At 41.2% G+C, this 18,656-nt stretch overlaps 1 protein-coding gene across 1 annotated transcript in view; it reads right to left on the bottom strand.

Moving 5' to 3' along the window:
• Window positions 1–18,656, bottom strand: part of SLC25A21 (solute carrier family 25 member 21) — a 188,804-nt gene that overhangs the window by 3,890 nt on the left and 166,258 nt on the right. The window contains exons 6-8 of the mRNA XM_056851857.1: window positions 17,951–18,058; window positions 9,143–9,307; window positions 1,375–1,556 (exon numbers count right to left, since the gene is read on the bottom strand). Coding sequence (XP_056707835.1) covers window positions 1,375–1,556; window positions 9,143–9,307; window positions 17,951–18,058 — 455 coding nt within the window. The remainder of the gene's footprint in view (window positions 1–1,374; window positions 1,557–9,142; window positions 9,308–17,950; window positions 18,059–18,656) is intronic.

The raw sequence follows: 18,656 nt of genomic DNA, 5'->3' as shown, positions 1-18,656 counted from the left end.
TTGTGGGATTCTAATAGTGAGCAGGGTTTTCTTGTACAGGGAGAATCTGTACATGTTGCTTGGCGAGCGGAGCCAAGTAATTGGTGTCATCATGGAAGGGAATAAACTGAACACCACTGATAATGCCTCTCCCCCTATACATGCAACGGCAACACTAGCATACCTGGAAAGCTGCAAAGGGGTAATCATGTCAGTCTGTCGTAGCAAACAAAACAATGGCACCTTAAAGACTTACAACATTTATTTCAATAAGAGCTTTTGCAAATACAGCTCACTTCCTCTGATATCTCAGGAAGTGAACTATGACTCATAAAAAGCTCATATTGGGGGGAAAAAGTTAGTCTCTAAGGTATCTGGAAAGTGGCAGGACTACAAAGGTCTGTAGCACCAGATGAGACAACTGTGTGGTTTATTGATTTAGAAAAGAATTATGCCGTTTCTCCAGGAACCTGCCTAAGGCAACTTACAAAATAAAAAATGATAAAAATAAAACATTAAAAGATATTAATAAAAACCTAGCATTTAAAACCCAGTCCAGCATAAAAACATAGACCATAAAAACCAGACCACCGACAGCTTAACACAACAATTTCCACACTGAAATAGTGTTAAAAGATCAACCCCTTCATTAAATGACTGGGTGAACAGAAACGTTTTGGCCTGGCACCTAAAAGAAAGCAACGTAGGTGCCAGATGAGCTTCAAGGGTAAAGGCATTTCATAAGCGAGGTGCCGCTACTGAAATATCCCTGTTTCTCGTTGCCACCTGCCACACCTCTGAAGGAGAGGCTTAGAAAATAGGGCTTGTGAGGCAGATTTTAACTGGCAAGTGGGACAGTAACAATATAGGAGGAGGCTTTTTAAACTGAGACTTGTCCTTAGCTCCCAGTTTATAAGACCTTCCTGGAGTCATCAACTGCTCTACTCTGTTTTGACCATAAGATTCTCTTCCCCAAAATAAAGCCCTTTTCTCAGCAAGTTCCTAACTGGGTCGACAATTGCAACCAAGCAATTTCATAGTGGATAGCTTGCTTTTCTAATTACGCCACTAAAAAGCAAGTTTGAAAGAAGTCTGCATGTTCCCAAGATGACCAAAAATAACTATCTTCTCTCTCTCTCTCTCTGTGTGTGTGTGTGTGTGTGTAAGTTTGCAGATGAAAATCCAGAAAACTCAGATGATGGAAGACATTTTCTTGCAATTGTTCTGTGTACATTTCTGAAATGCAAAACTCCTGAGCATTCCTGATTCGTAAGCGCTGTGCAGGGTGGTTTTTTATGGGCCTCATCAAATCTGAAATATAACAATGTGGTTTTATGGACTCCTATGAACAAACCAGAGGTCTGGATATTTATGATTGAAATAAGAATGCTTTACCCTTCTTCTTTATAGACCGTTGCCATAGTTTTAAAGCAGGTTCTGTACTTGATCTCTCCGGGAATCGGCTGGGGTCCCTGAATTCGACTTTTTGCAACATCAAACGGGATGTTAATAATTGAAGCTATTGTTCCTGAGACTAGCCCAATTCCAAATTTTCTCAGAAACTCCAAGGTTGGATCCTACCAAAATAAACAAACAAGACCGAGACTGAATGAAGAAAAGAAAGAAACCGAAAAAGGGAACAGAAGCACCTCAATCGGTTAAAGACTGTAAAGTAATATGCATTCAATCAGAATGCTTGCACGACACGAAGCACGCCTATTATTCTAGCGGAACACATTAGGATTTCCTACGCTGGGGCTTGTTTTCCTGACAATCCTATTGGCTCTGTTTTTACACATGGTCTAAATTGCTGAAGTACACATTTCCTCACACAGGATTTATAAACACAGTTCATAAAGCAAGACTGGTATGGGCATATGGGGATGATTTGTATAATTGGGCTTCACAATGTACTTAGTATTACTGTATCAAAACGGGAGAAATCCAAGCACACTATTAGCTAATTGGCCAGAATATTTTACAAATGACAGCCACTTCCACCATGAAGCCTACTAAAATGCTCATTTGTGCGTTGGACCCCCAAATGTTAAATTAAAAAAAGACTAATCTCAGTCTGCCGCTTTCCCCTCCAGGTTTTTTACATTTAGTTTCACGTGTCGCTGATGCGCTGGGCTAAGCAGCGCTGGCTTCCTGCTATTAACAATCCAGCAGCGGCGCAACTGCAAAGCAGACTTCTGCGCTCCATACATTATAAACAGGAGTAACTTACCGAGCTAATTGGCTGAAGAATTTACAACACATTGTTCCCAAAGCCCACTCTTTGGCCATGGCTAAAAAGGCAGAGGCTGGTTGTAAAGCCAACCCCGAAACAACGTTGTTCTGTATGAGCTGAGACAATCCAACTGTGTTCACTTTTCCTCAGACAGCCTTCCTACCCAGGTACTCTCCAGCACATCAAAGCAGGCAATTAGTTTATTTGGAAGTGAAATTTTCCTTAATAAAGTCTAATCCCATGTGTGCAAACAGTGGAAGTTGCAGTGAACCCCTGCCATACTGCATTTCCCAGCTCGTTTAAATGTCTTTTAAAATTCTCCTTTCTCTGGGTTTACTCGGTAGGAGCGAAGAAAACAACAACCCCCAAATATTGAATAATGCTCTGCAGACTAAACCCACTTCTTGAAAGAGGACTCTTTGGCAAGAATAAATGTGGTGTAAAATCCACATGCAGGATCAAGCCAGAGTTGGCATCCTCTTCAACACTGAAAAATTGGACAGCAAGTTAAGTTGTATTTATGTATGTATGTATTTATTTATTTACTTACTTACTTCTACTCTGCCTTTCTTGCTGAAAGTCCAGGTAGATAACAAAACCAGAAAACAATGCAATAAAAAGTATAATACTATAAACAATGCAAAAACTGGAACACCAAAATTAGAAGACAATGCTGTAACAACAAGATGGTCAACTGTGCAATGAAAGGCAACCCTATTCTCTCTATAAAAGCACCTTCCCAAATCATTCCATTTTACTACAACCCTGTTCCCTTTGTATAAATGCCATTTAAATGCCATTGTATATTGCCATTTAAACATCCCTATGCATAATATAGCAGGAATAATTATCTGCAGCCATATTCATGGGCAACTATAAGGCTACACCTGCAAATAAGCTTCTGCATCCAGTTCAGCCTTTTAGTGCTCATGGGCTCAGCTCAGGACCCTTCTTGCTTCTTGGGATTAACTCCATCCTGTCCTCAAAATCCTATGCAGGTGTGCCATCCTCCTTTTCCAACTATACCCCTCTGATTTGAGAGCCATTCTCTCTACTGCTTGGATAGAAATGCTCTTCCTATAAATAATCTATTTCTAAGGCCTAGTTATCACTGAAGTGCTAAACCAGTGACTGGATTGTACCATGTCAGACTAGAACTCTTCTCTTTGACAAATGCAGAGAATTTTGTGCATAGAGGAGCATTCAGTCATGTGACTAGCAGCCTGACACACTGAAGCCCAGATACAGGTTTATCCCCTCAGGAAGAACTAGGTCTACATGCACTTGTAACACAGACAGGGAAATTTGCATACATTTGAAGTAGCTTGCTAGGCCAACACAACAAACGTACACAAGGAATAGTATGATATATGTGGGGAAATTGTCATGTGTAACAATTGTACATGCATGTATTTCACAGCATGTACACAAAGAAAACACATGTGCAATCATCACACATTTTGACCTGCATGAGGATTTCATGGCTTTCTTTCTTTCTTTCTTTTTCTTTCTTTCTTTCTTTCTTTCTTTCTTTCTTTCTTTCTTTCTTTCTTTCTTTCTTTCTTTCTTTCTTTCTTTCTTTCTTTCTTTCTTTCTTTCTTTCTTTCTTTTTAAAGTGTTGTCCATGCAGGCATGCACAATGCATGACACAACAAAAACCGTAATTCATTTCAGTGAAATCTGCTTCCATTTAAACATCTTTAAGAGCCCAAACTAACTTATAGCATTGCCAATATAATGTAAAGAAGGATCTATTGGAACCTTGAACAATTAGTAAAATAAATAAACCACAGAAAAAAACAAAGTGAAATCAATCGCACACCAGTTTGTTGTTAAATACAGATGCACAACAGCTAATGCTGAGTGACTGATTTCTTCTGATTCACTCCGAGACAGTGAGGCTGGATATGTAAGTCGTTTGTTCAAGTAAAGACTACACTGTTGAACATTTGATTCACAGTTTGAACACTTATGGCCAACACATGCCATTTCTACGATTTAGGCAATCAACATAAAAGAATTATTGATTTTGGCACATGTTACAAACAAAGCTAATTAGGGTGCAAATTTAATGCACAGTTAAAGCTGTCGATAGCTAAAAGGCTCATATGCTCATTTCAATACATTTCCCAGCTTACTTTGCAGACAGTAAGAAACATGTGCACAGTCAAAGGCTTATACAAACATAAGAGATACGAGTTTTAAATACAAGTTATTGTTAATATTATAGAATTTCTTTTGATGTTTACTCCAGGAAGCATGTGAAACAGACCATTTTTAAAACAATTACACCCATAATCTTTTGAGCTCTGAATGAAAAGGCTTTCCCCCCATCAAGCACAAGACAGAAAAGCAATTCCCTTTAAATTTATGAAAAAATCAGATCAGATTTCAAATGATTATTGATTATAGCCCTTCTTCAGATGTTACAGTGGTGCTTATAGTTCAGGAAAATGAAAGGCATTCTGCATTGGGGCCCCAAAAGGCCTAATTTATTTCACATTGAAGTCACTGGAAAATATGCTGGGAGAGAGGTAGGAAGGCCCCAGCTGGGAAGCTGTTATACCCAAGGTGTACAATAATGTTCACTTGAGCTAGGGTTTCCAGGTCCCTCTTCGTCACTGGCAGGAGGTTTTTGGGGCGGAGCCTGAGGAGGGCTGGGTTTGGGGAGGGGAGGGACTTCAATGCCATAGAGTCCAAATGCCAAAGCGGCCATTTTCTCCAGGTGATCTCTATCAGCTGGAGATCAGTTGTAATAGCAGGAGCAGTTAGTACCTGGAGGTTGGCAACCCTATCCTAAACATTGTGGCAAGTGTCCTCCCCCATGGTAGCTGTTTCCTTGCTAGTTACTTTTGCCTTGCAGAAAAAACTCTCCTCACCTACACAGTCTTAGGACTGGTTCATGTTACGAGTATGGCACAGTTCCTGCTCCCATAATCTGGATTCCACACACAGCTTAAGCAACATTGGAACAACAGACTCTCAACTGGGGTATACTGCATGGAAAATTCCCACATGAGCCCTTGGCGATATTTTATCCAACCCTAGTGGGGTGCCTTAACCACACTTCTCCATTAATGTAGTAATCAGCTGTGGAAGTCCAATCCAAGGTCCTAGCATAATATCCTTGAATTTATAATAGTTGGGCAGTTGTAATACTGTCTTCTCTAGGCACTCCAAGCATGCCATCTAGTCACTAGGTTTGCTCAGGTTTGAACACAAGATGCTTAAAGCTAGGAATACAATAAAACAAACATGTCAGCATCAGTTTTGGCATGCAGGAGCTACAGTATAATCTGTCAGAAGCTCGTAAGTCAAAATAAGCCCATGGGTAACCAAGTCTTCAGGTTAAAAGTGAGAAAGAAAACATCAAGTTAGGACAGGATGTACAGTACAAGGAACCAAGGGTGCATACTTTGGCCTGGTTCAGACATGCAAAAGGAAGAGGTGGCAGCAAGATAACAGAGCCCTGAGGTGGTAGAAGGGACTGCCCCTCTACAGGCTGCAGGTGCTAGATTCCGGCTTTGAACGCTCCTTTACATAAAAACTCCATTCAAATAGAAAACTAGCAATACAAGGAGAAATGTGATTGCTCACCAGCAATTTTAAAATGTGCACTTATGCTACTACCTCAGTCCCTTGCATATGTGAACCAAGTCTAAGACAGCATTGGGAAGTTAGGCAGGTTGTAGAAAGGTAGAATAGAAATCAAAGGAAGGCTCTATAAAATGAGCACACATATTAAATTTATTTAAAAAAGAGCACCGCAGAGGTAGAGTGCTGTGGAACACAGGCAGGATAATGCTGCAGGATAATGCTGCTGTGGTCGTCTTGTTTGTGGGCTTCCTAGAGGTACCTGGTTGGCCACTGTGTGAACAGACTGCTGGACTTGATGGGCCTTGGTCTGATCCAGCATGGCTTTTCTTATGTTCTTATGTGTCTGCTCTGTTCAGGTTGTTTCAAAATTAAGGGCTCCTATCAAGATGCTCAGGTTTTGGTGAAAATCCAAGAGTACCAATATGAACACCCCAATGAAGGCAACAAATTCATAAATGAGATCCAGTCTAACTAAATGCAAAATAATACATATAGGGCCAAAAAAATATCCAGAAGGATTTGTGTCAATTCAGAAAAGATAATTTGGGGTTGGAACACACATATGAACTCATGAACATATGAAGCTGCCTTAAACTGAATCAGACCATTAGTCCCTCAAGGTCAGTATTGTCAACTTAGACTGGCTTAGGGTTGCCAGGTCCCCCCCTCTCCACTGGTGGGAAGTTTTTGGGGTGGAGTCTGAGGAGCGTAGGGTTTGGGGAGGGGAGGGACTTCAATGCCATAGAGTCCAATTGCCAAAGCAGCCATTTTCTCCAGGTGAACTGATCTCTATAAGCTGGACTTTGGCCGGGAAGAGCGGGGTAACAAATGGAAATAATAAATAAATAAATAAAATAATAGCAGGAGATCTCTAGCTATTACCTGGAGGTTGGCAACCCTACTGTGGCTCTCCAGGATTTCCCGTAGAGGTTTTCACATCACCTACTACTTGAACCTTTTAACTAGAGATGCCAGGTATAGAATCTGGGACCTTCTGCATGCCAAACAGATGCTCTGAGTTATTGTCCAGGATGTGCACCAGAAAAAAACCCCTAGTATTTTTCAGTTTCATATTTCAGACAGGGAATAAATGCTGCTATTCAATGACATTTAGTCCCCCCTCCCCAATATTGTTTCAGGATTCGAGTTCAGATTTTTCCAGGGTTCTGGAATTTGGGTTCCATTACTCCATATGGGGGACTATTTCAGGGGGACTGCAGTGGCTGTTTTTCAATCAAATCACATCAAAACTGCAGAGGAGCAAGGGCTGCCAGTCCACTAAAGGCCTCCAAGTTTCAATTCTACAGGCCCATGAACAATGTGCCACTTGCCTGGCTCACCCCAGGGCAAAACCAGCCTTCCCTGGCCCCAGTGAGACTCATTACAGCTGTGAGCATCTCTTTTGGGCCTAGGTAACACTTGTGCCAGCTGTAAGCTGCCATCCCATTGCCCAGGAAACCTGTTAAAGGGAAAAGAAACAGGCCTGGGATCCTTAAAATGCTGGCCTTTGATATTTCCGCCTATTTCCGGAAACATACCCGACCCAGATACCAGCATTCCCAAGAATCCCAAATACTGCTCCAGATACCTGAAATACCAATAAGAACATTTTTGGGTATATAGTCAGACCAGATGTATCCAAGGGCACATCCCTCATCCTGACCTTTCTGCTGGTGGCCCTCTGCTTTCACAATATCTTCAGAGTGGAGATAATTCTGGCCTACCTTGCAGGGCTGTTGTCAAGATAACAAAGTGCATGAAGCACTCTGGACACTGCAAGCACTGTGCAAAAGAGTATCAAATTTACTATTCGAAGAAACAAGCTGGTGGTCCATGAAGAGTCACAGAAGAGAAAACAATTTGGAAATCTCCACTCAATCCTTAAAGTCTCCCTTCCTGAATACTCTAACACTAAGCTTTCAGGGACTTAATAATCAAACCAATTCCTATCCCCCCCTTCTCCTTTCCATTTAACTGACTCTAAACTCAACAGTTTATGCTCCTGGAGCACCCCAGAGCAAGGTGTTGGACAGGGGTATTTTTCTTTTGTTTAAGTTAACAAAATCACATTTTTCTTCATACTTGGGAAGTCCCCCATGTTCATAAAACCTCTTACCAGGATGTGGGTGGCCTGGTTTTATTACTTCTATGATTGGCATAAACCTCCCGGTTTATCATTAAATGTTTAATTCCATGATCATTTTAAAAGGAATTTTTTAAATAGAAGGAGTAAGGGTTACTTTTCAATAGGGAAACTGGTGGGAGTTAGATGGCTTTCCCCCACTTCCTTTCCTGATATTTTACAGCTTAAAAAGCCATCCCAAGTTTTATCTTATCTAGAGTAAACTTACAGGGACCCATATTTTTCCTCCAGTGGGGGTGAAACTAGTATGTTGGTGAATTTTTCCCCAGTGGGGAAACAGCAGAGAAGGAAATGGTTACACAGTTCCCCTCCATCCTCACCCCACCCCGGCATCTTCCTCTTCCTTGAAAAACCAGTTCTAGCAGCTACACTGACAAAAGAAAAAGAAAAAAGTCCCTTAATATGATAATGGATCGAACTGTAATGTATAGTTCTACACATTGTGATGATAATAAAATAAAGATTTATTTTATCTCTAAAATAGAAGGGCTAACACATGGGACTTGAATGCATGAACATATGACGCTGCCTTATCTGAATCAGACCTTTGGACCAGTGATGTCAATATTGTCTACTCCGACTAGCAGCCGCTCTCTAGGGTCTCAGGCAGAGGTCTCTCACATCACCTACTGCCTGGTCCTTTTAACTGGAGATGCCAGGGATTGAACCTGGGACGTTCTGCATGCCAGGATATTCAACTGAGCCACAGCTCCTCCTGACTTCCATGGATGGACCTCCAGTGAACCCATAGTAGGCTTGCCAGGTCCCTCTTTGCTACTGGTGGGAGGTTTTTGGGGCGGAGCCTGACGAGGGTGGGGTTTGGGGATGGGAGAGACTTTAATGCCATAGAGTCCAATTGCCAAAGTGGCCATTTTATCCAGGTGAACTGATCTCTATTGGCTGGGGATCCGTTGTAATAGCATGGGGGTGAAGAAATAACCCATGGGGGTAAAGAAAGGAGCAGCTGGGGGGTGGAATGAAGGGAAAGTGTGGTGGAAGTGGCTGTAGCAGCCTTACTTCATGGAGCAGTCAAGGAAGCCGCCTTGAGTTCCGCAAGAGAGAAAGGAGACTAATAAATGTTTTAAACAAACAAACAAACAAACAAACAAAGGAACTGTCTAATATCAGCCAAACTGCCTCATTCATGGCATTATTAGTTTACTTCTTTCTCAGAACCGTACTGCACTTACCTTATTGACAGGAATGATGTTTTTTACATTAAAGTAGAATCCAAAATAAACCATATTAAAAACTCCATGGCGTCCCAGGGTGGCAGTTAACCCTTTGTTGAGCCCCTGGAGTCCGAACCCATTGGCTTGAATAATCTGCCGAGCTTTCGCAAAAGTGGATGGCTGCTGTATGAACAAAGCAAAATACTTTAAAAAACAGAATTTACAGTCTTATTTCAAAATGAGAACTAGTGTGGTACAGTGGTTAGAGTGTCAGACTAGGATCTGGGAGGCCTAGGTTTGAATCCCCACGTTGCCACCAAAGTTTGCTTGACCGTGGGCCGGATACTAGAGTGGTTAACAGGCCCAGAGAAAAATGTTCTGTCCCTTAAATAAAAGCTTAACGTGTGGAAATGGAGAACTGAAGCTTTTTCATGGGATTGAAGCAAAGAAATAACCTGGTAAATAACATTCTATTAACCCTCTATTAAAAAGACAGGACATTTTTCTCCAGGCATTTTGGCAACCCTTCCAGTCACTGTCTCTCAGCCTAACCTGCCTCATAGGGTTTGTTGTGAGCTTAAATGGAGAGAGAGAGAACAATGTTGTAAGCAGTGCTGGGTTCCCATTGGAGAGAAAAGCAGGCATAAATAAATATATTAAGTGTGATGACTAACAGAGTTTATATGTGAATGGGCCTTCATACATTTCAGACGCAAACCAACTGCAATGTTTAAAAATAAAATAAAGCTGTCTGCAAGATCTCAGAGCCTACCTCTATGGTGTTTTCTTATAGAATCATAGAATCATAGAGTTGGAAGGTACCACCAGGGTCATCTAGTCCAACCCCCTGCACAATGCAGGAAATTAACAACTACCTCCCCCCACATCCCCAGTGACCCCAACCCTCCCCCTGCCATGCAGGATCCCACAATCAAAGCACTCCCGACAGATGGTCATCTAGCCTCTGCTTAAAGACCTCCAAAGACGAGGACTCCACCACCCTCTGAGGCAGCACATTCCACCGTCGAACAGCCCTCACCATCAGAAAGTTCGTTTAGGTGGAATCGCTTTTCTATTAGTTTAAATCCATTACTCCGTGTCCTAGTCTCTGGAGCAACAGAGAACAAGCTAGTTCCCTCATCAACATGACATCCCTTCAACATCAACATGACATCTTGTATACAGAGATGCTCCTTCACTGGCACTGATCACTCTCACACTTCTTAAATGTGTGCTTTTGTTCTTTAGACATTGAGGAGGGAGCTGTAAGTCTCTGTCTCTTGCCCATGTTTCTATTTCCCCAGTCTCAGCAGTCTTGCTTAGCCTTGTTGTTTATAAGGCAGGCATTTGTCTTATTGTGGGATGTGGGAAAGCAAAGCCTTTGCCTCTATTCTCCCCATATCTTTCCCGCCCATATACTAGTGAGTCTAAACAAATCTTTGTCCCTGCCTAACGGCACAGCCAAGACAACAAACTAGCTCATGCAAAGGCAATAGCTATGCATATATTCATAAACCTCTTCCAAATCCAGTGAAAGTATAGGGAAATGCTGTCCACATAAACACTAATTGAGACAATTCTGTTTGGTGGGAAGATGGCATAACTGTTTTGGTTGGATGTTGACCCTGTTAGGCACATAACTCCTGACTCATTCTCTTCCCTCCCAAATCCCACTGTTAGGAAAATGAAATAATATACCAAAAGGACAGAATAAATACCACATCAGAAGAATTTCAATCACTTCCAAGCATGAGGAATTATTTTGCTTGTATTTGAGCCACTTAATATATTTAAATGGGCACGGTACAGATGGGATCTTGATTAGAAAATTTCCGGCTGTACATCTCTACCAATAATGAGAGATGCTTCACCTGTTATATTGTCACACACAAAATTGCATGATAATTTGTAAGTTGAACACATGAGCCATAGGAATGTGTGTGTGTATGTGAAAGAGAGAGAATGTGTGTGAAGTAACAAAATCTATTCAAGTCATGACTGATGTATTGATTATTTTGGAATTCAGTGGTATCAAAGTCACGCAAACAATCCATCTATTTATGGGAAGATTCAAGGAACAGAAAGGGGGACTTGAAGCTGCCCTGATCACAGCAGCTGAAAATTCTGAAAAGGTGGATTCTTTCTTAGTCAAAGAGCAATCAGTGGGGACAATTTCTATAGGGTAGGCCTGCCTAGTCCTGACTGCACCTGTTCCTTTTAATGGCTAAGGAATTGTGAGATATTAGAGACAAACTTTGCTTCCCACCCAGGTCATTTGGCCTATCTCCTTCTCCTCTCTATTATATAGCAAGCATGGCTCCAGTTGCCATAAGGACAAGTGAACAAAATTACTGCCATAGCAAAGCAGCAGATGGTACCATTCCTGCAGAATGACTCATCAGCTCCTTAGGGGCAGTGGATGCTGTGCTGGCGATACACAGTATTTATGAAGGATGTTTTGGCTGCACAACAGTAGAGCAGTGTCCCACTGGGTGCTGTTTTAGCAAGAGTCATGCAAAGTTTTTTTTTGGGGGGGGGTATGGGCCACAGCAACTGAAGACTTCCCGTAAGACTGGGACACTTGTGAGTACAGATGATCTTGAACTGGTGCAATGTAGTGGCTAAGAGGATGAGCTTCAGCCATGATCCAAGAGGCTCCCCACTTCCAATCTGACCTCCCCTTTCACAGCCTTAGTGCCCCTCCCGGGTTGCCAACCTACAGGTACTAGCTGGAGATCTCCTGCTATTACAACTGATCTCCAGCCGTTAGAGATCAGTTCACCTGGAGAAAATGGCCGCTTGGCAATTGGACTCTATGGCATTGAAGTCCCTCCCCTCCAAACCCCACCATCCTCAGGCTCCACCCCAAAAACCTCCCGCTGGTGGTGAAGAGGGACCCCACCATAATGTAGGGATAATAAAAGCAATAAGGAGGTAGTAAAACAGAACTCTTCAGTAAAACAGAATTGTTGAATAGGGCTGTTTGCACAAAAGGAATAAGATCGTAGATTTCAACACCTGAAAAAAATGCAGACACATTTTTTTTCTCCTTAGTACTTTTTATTGGATGTATTTTACTGTTATTGTTTAATTATTCTGTAATATTGTAACCCAGTTTCGTTGGACTGTTTGGTGTATGCATTACCCCTGTCTTTATTGCATTGATCTCAAATTCTGTAATCCATCTTGCATCACAATGAGAAAGGTGGGCTATAAATGAATTAAGCAAAATAATTACTCATAAACTTTTCAATATAGATATTTCCTAACCAGCAATTGCAAGCATTTATTTTGAGAGCCAACGGGGAAAGGCAGTCTACGATGGGAGGAACTGTGTTCCTAATTCTATGCAAACATTTTTAGCTCCTTAAACTTTTCAACTTCCAATGCATTCGTGCAAAAGATTTCAATTTAATTGTGACCTTCTTTACTCCTAGATTATCAAGCATTTTTTCCTAATCAATTGTTTATCTTTGCTTTTCACTGATATTACCCTTGTGTAATCAAATCTTTAATTAGACAGGCAAAACACAACTTCCGCAAGGATGCTTAAACAGGGAAATGAAGGCGATTTTGACTAAAGCCCTGTAAAAATGTGCTAATTTCAATATACTTATTTGTTTAATAAGCCTCTATTGCAAAATGCCAGCATAACAACCAACAGCATCAGCCAAATGATCCCAATAATATCCATCCCAGTAAATTAGTGCTTATTCAGCTGACAGCCAGGCACAGCTTTCTTTTACTATTTAGTTTCACTCTGATTTTCATATGTTCAGCAACTATTTATGACCTGCTTGGTCTATAAAAGAAAAGATGTTAACTCAGTACTTGCACAGTATATTGCTGTAGTTATGAGTGCTAAAGTTTCCTTAATTTGCTCATGGCCCCAAAACTACAATTTTTATAAATCCACCAAAAATAATTAGTGTAATTTGATGACTCTGGAGGATACTCCTCTTCCAGGGAAGCTTCCATGTAAACATATTGATCAAATTTTACTCTTTTAAAAGCTTTTTGGGCAGAGGTATTTGAAATATCCTGTGCCATGTGATCCTGCCCCCCCCACTAAGGTATGGCTTTCTTTGGGTGTGTGCAATCACACATTAACAAAACAATACCACAAATATTTGTTAAATAACCAGATTATAGCCGCATGACTTCTACTTGCACAATACTGAAAGCAAACCAAATTACCAGATAGAGAGGTTTGGCTGGATAAGAGCTTGTTTTTAAGATTAACAGATAAGATATATGACTTATAAATTAATGTGGGTGCATGAACGTTTTCCACAAGATTCCTCCTTGACGTAATTGTTTACTATTCTTGCAATACTGAAATAATTCTAAAAGGAAAAATGACTAATAGAATAGACTGGATAGACAAAACGTAAGATTTGTGATACATTTCTCAAAAATATTTATTGGGCATTTAAGGTGGATTTACATTTACTCACCACACTATTATATATACTTCCCTCCCAACCCCTTCTACTAACTGTGCCAGTCCAAACTAGTCATTCTTATTGGTATGTTGCAAGATATTAGGATATTCTCAGAAATACACCAGTGAAACAACACCCATTCATAAATGAAATAACTTTGAGCAGAATCATTTTCATGGGTGAGCCTGGAAGTTGTGTGATCTGATAGTTATTCTGGTGCCTTGTTGAGTGGTTTCATTTTCCTGGCCAGCAGAGCTGGAAGGAGCAGTGAGAGAACACAGCAACTTTGATCTGTGACTGACTGGGACACTATCCAACTACAAAAGCTGGCTGATTATCCTGCCAAACACAATCCTCTCAATTTTGGGGGATATTATTCCCACTTTGTTCCAGTCACTGCACTATCTGTCTGGCTTTTGGTAGACTTTCTGATTTTACAAAAGCATGAGCTCTTTCTCTGGGGTTGTGCTTGCATCCTCCCACACTGGGACAAAGGCTTTGCTTATATATTCTGTAAAGGAGGGCAGAGGAAGAATAGAGACAAAGGTTCCCTCAAGATACATTTGCTCCCTCCACCCTGCAGCATGGTAACGAGGCAGCTAGGGCTGAGGAGACCAGGGAGAATAAATATACAGTCCCAAGCTTTCCTTACTCTTGGCAGCACACCTAGATAAAGGCAAAGGATTGAGGCTTCCAGTTCCCCATAACTAGGGTTGCTAGATCCCTCTTTGCCACCGGCGGGAGATTTTTGGGGTGGAGCCTGAGGAGGGCGGGGTTTGGGGAGGGACTTCAGTGCCATAGAGTCCAATTGTCAAAGTGGCCACTTTCTCCAGGTGAACTGATCTCTATCGGCTAGAAATCAATTGTAATAGCAAGTGATCTCCAGCTGGCACCTGGAGGTTTGCTAGGGTTGCCAGGTCCCTCTTCGCCACTGGCGGGAGGTTTTTGTGGCGGAGCCTGAGGAGGGCAGGGTTTGGGGAGGGGAGGGACTTCAATGCCATAGAGTCCAATGGCCAAAGCAGCCATTTTCTCCAGGTGAACTGATCTCTATTGGCTGGAGGTCAGTTGTATTAGCAGGAGATCTCCAGCTACTACCTGGAGGTTAGTAATCAAATCTGGGCTACAAGTACACTCTAGGAGAGTAAGGAATCAAAATTATGCACTTGCAAAGCTAGCAATGAAAGCAATAACACTCTAGCAGCAATGCAAAAACGGTCTATTCTAAGGAACGACCTATAATACAAGAGGTGAATACGTGCAATATACAACCGAACAAGGAGCAAAAGTCATCCATATTTATTGCAAGCTTAAAAGCGTTATTCCCATAAGGGTTTCATTGGCACACGGAAATATCTGAAGCTTGAAAAAGATTATGAAATGGGGATTTTACTGGAAGCCCATTGCGGTTTATAACTACTCCGTTGCCCAATTGATACTTACCATCTTTGGACGTTTGGACTATTGCCTACGCATCTATTTATATGAAGATTTATCTTTGTTATGTTGGAATCGTGATTGAATTGCATATGCATTTGTTTACACCCAGACTTACCTTTGGGATGTTGTAATTGTTGTTTACACCTAGACTTACCTTTGGGATGTTGGAATTGTGAATTATTTTTCTTTTTTGCTCCTTGTTCAGTTGTATATTGCACGTATTCACCTCTTGTATTATAGGTCGTTCCTTAGAATAGACCGTTTTTGCATTGCTGCTAGAGTGTTATTGCTTTCATTGCTAGCTTTGCAAGTGCATAATTTTGATTCCTTACTACCTGGAGGTTGGCAACCCTACCCATAACAGTAAAGAGCAAATACATATATCCATACCTATAAGATGTCAAAATGTCTGAGAGATCAGTGATGACAAAGGATCAGATCCTCTCTCTGTGTAAGAGAGAACTAATGATTTGGGATCTGAGTTCTCTCAGGCCATCTTTATTGTATTTAAAAGTACAGTGGGCAGAACCATTCAAATGTAAATCAAGGAGAGGGCTACTTTGCAACTAAAACAGGGCTCAAAGGCCATCTAGCTAAAAAAAGACAAATGAATAATTGAAAATATCTTCCCTGCTATTTTTAAAAAGTCATTTATTTAAATAAGGGGATTTTTTTTCTTCCAGTATTTTGTTTCCTTTTCTTTAAAATGCTCTTGAGCCTAATCAAACATGTCAAGACATAATGTTCTCTGGCAGATTCATTTCTGTTGCATTTGAAGTCAAAAACTATGTTTATTTACATAAAAGCCTTGCATAAAAAACCCCTCTATATATCAACTGAATATCTATGTTCCAGAAAGGGGGTCTCAATGTGAAATGAAATGGGAATTTCTGTTTGTTCTTGTGCTTTAAATCTACTTGTTACCTGTATTCAGGGCAGAAGCCATGAAAGGGACAGGTTCAATGAGAAGAAGCTGATGCTGAACTGACCCTGCACAATAAAGAGTCAACATATTCTTGAAACAAGCCCCTTTGGCACATGCTGAACTTAGTTCTCAGCTTGGGGACAACAGAAATTGCTCTGCTCACAAGCTCAAAATGTTAAGGATGATTTGGACAAGAAGAACACTGCTCCCCTGGATTAGGTTAGGCCGGATGATCTTTGGAAAACTTCTGCATAAACTCAAAACGACAGCTGGAATCCAAAGAACTGCCCTTTCTTATGCTACAAAAAAGATCTCGCCACAGTAATCCATGGTCTGATGACATACAGGTTAGAATACCGCATTGCTCTTTATGTGGAGCTGGCTTTGAAGACTGTTCAGAAACTTCACTCTGTTCAGAATGCAGCAGCGAGACTGGCTACTGGAGCAAATTACCGGGAATATATTTTACCCCTTTGAGAAAAACTACATTGGCTTACCAGGTGCAATTCAAAGTGCTGATTCTTACTCTTAAAGCTTTAAGCAATTTGGGACCAAGGTGTCTGAAGAACCACCTACTCCCATATCAGCCCGCCTTCAGTTATGAAGCCCTGCTAGGTATGCTTCTACTTTTAGAGGTTGGGTGCATAGCAAGAAGTGCAGGGCCTTTGGTGGTGGGACCTTAATCTTGAAATGCCCACCCTACAGCCATTAGTATGGCTCCATGTTAGCAAAATTTTAGGGATCAAGTAAAAACTTATTAATTTTCCTAAGCGTTTGGCTGGGTTTTAACTGGTATTTTTGTTAGTTATTTTTCTTTCTGTTTTAGGATGTAATTTGTATTTATTTGCCTGCCCTTAAATTTGTTTATATTGTATCCTGGACGTTTAGGTTTTATTCATATGTGTTTCCCTGATTTGTCATCAACTACCTTGAACTTACTCCTGAATCAGCACGAGGGGGGTTCAGTTCAAAGAAAGTGTTTGCTTTGCCTGGCCAAGGCTTTGGCTGCACATGAAGGTACTATGTAGATACCGTAGGAGTAGCTGTGTTTGTCTGTTGTAGCAAACTTAAACAGCACCAGCAGCACCTTAAAGAGTAACAAAATTTATTGCGGCACAAGCTTTTGTGAGCTCTGACTCAAGGTTAAACTGGAATAAATTTTCTTAGTCTTTCAGGTGCCCCTAGACTTAGGGTTGCCCGCCCCGGGTTGGGAATTACCTGGAGATTTTGGGGGGTGGAGCCAGAGGAGGGACCAATTTTTCCCGGGGAACTGATCTCTACTACCTGGAGATCAGTTGCAATAGCGGGAGATCTCCAGTCACCACCTGGAGGTTGGCAACCCTACCTAGACTCCTGCTTAACTCCATCTGGTTCCTTGCTTCTTTCATTGGTCTGCATGCTTCTAAAATGAAACTGAAAAATAAGCGAGAATTCAGGCTACACCTGTGTAGCCCTAACTATTTCAGATCCCCACGTTGCACAGTCTTCCACTTTTCCTGGCCAGTACATGGAACAGCCTACTCACACTATGATTTAAAACAGTTAATGTGTCCTTCTATTGACAGATACTATGATTTCCAGCATACTTATAGAATGACAATGCCTTGAGATTTTACTGGGCAAGGCCGCAAAAGTAAACACATTATAGGCTTACTTATCCACTGTAAAATCTAGAGTGATTATGCCTTTTAAAAACAAAAGCCTTTCTTTCTCTCCCTTGTTTTTCCTGTCTCTTCGCTTTCCTTTCCTTTATGCTCAAGTGGTACAACCTGAAGTCAGATTTCTGACTGCCACAGAGCAAAGGGTACTCTAGAGAAATGAGGACGAGCCTGTCCCAGAGACATATTTCTTCCAGCATTGTTCCCTGTCAATTTTCCTTTCCCAGCTATTTTGAGAGGACAATGTTTAAACCGGGATCCTTGCTTATTCTGAACCGTCCTGAGTGAATGTTTCCCTACACATTTCATACTTATCATCCAAGCACTTGCGTACATTGAAAAGGTATTTCAGTTGCCGTACCTCTGCAAAAGTATTCCGATTTGCCTGTAGACCAACCTTGACCACTTCAAAGGGGTTCACCACAACCGCTTCTGTTAACCCAGATCCCAAGCCAGCGACTGCAAATGCCTAAAAGAGTTACATCAATCGGTTTTCATGTGCACTGTGGTAAAACATCCCAGCACTTCATATTCTGAACTTGAGCATTAAGTTGACTGATATGATGAAAGTAGAGTGAGCGCGCGAGAGAGAGACCTACCCGTGTGCAGTGGGATACCATTACTAAACAGCTTTTGTCCTTGATTAGATGTTGACAGTTCATGCAGAAAAAATTACAAAAGCCACAAACCACATTCCAAATTTTCAAAATAAAACGTCAAAATCCTATCAACAACACATTCGATGTAGCAGCAAAGAAAGCTTTGTGTCTTATTTCAGAAATGTATAGGGGGGGCAGTAACAGCCCCTCCACCTACTATTTCAGGAGGGTGTGTACTCCTTGAAGAATAATTTACACATTATTATGTGTCTAATGTAGGCCCAAAGATTGCTTTTAAAATACTAACAAGCAGTGTATAAAACAAAGAGTTAATTAGGTAGTAAATCTAAATGAAAAGACAAGGCTAAATTACAATGTTCCTAAGTCAACGAACAACCTGGTTTGAAGAAAATTTCTCCAGGGCAAATTTCACCCCTGAAAAGGCTTAAGTGGAGTATTGGTAACAAC

Source organism: Euleptes europaea, chromosome 6 (genome assembly GCF_029931775.1).
Source record: "Euleptes europaea isolate rEulEur1 chromosome 6, rEulEur1.hap1, whole genome shotgun sequence".
Lineage (NCBI taxonomy): Eukaryota > Metazoa > Chordata > Lepidosauria > Squamata > Sphaerodactylidae > Euleptes > Euleptes europaea.
The sequence above is the reverse complement of the archived record's forward strand: the minus strand, read 5'-3'. Positions and strand labels throughout refer to the sequence as shown.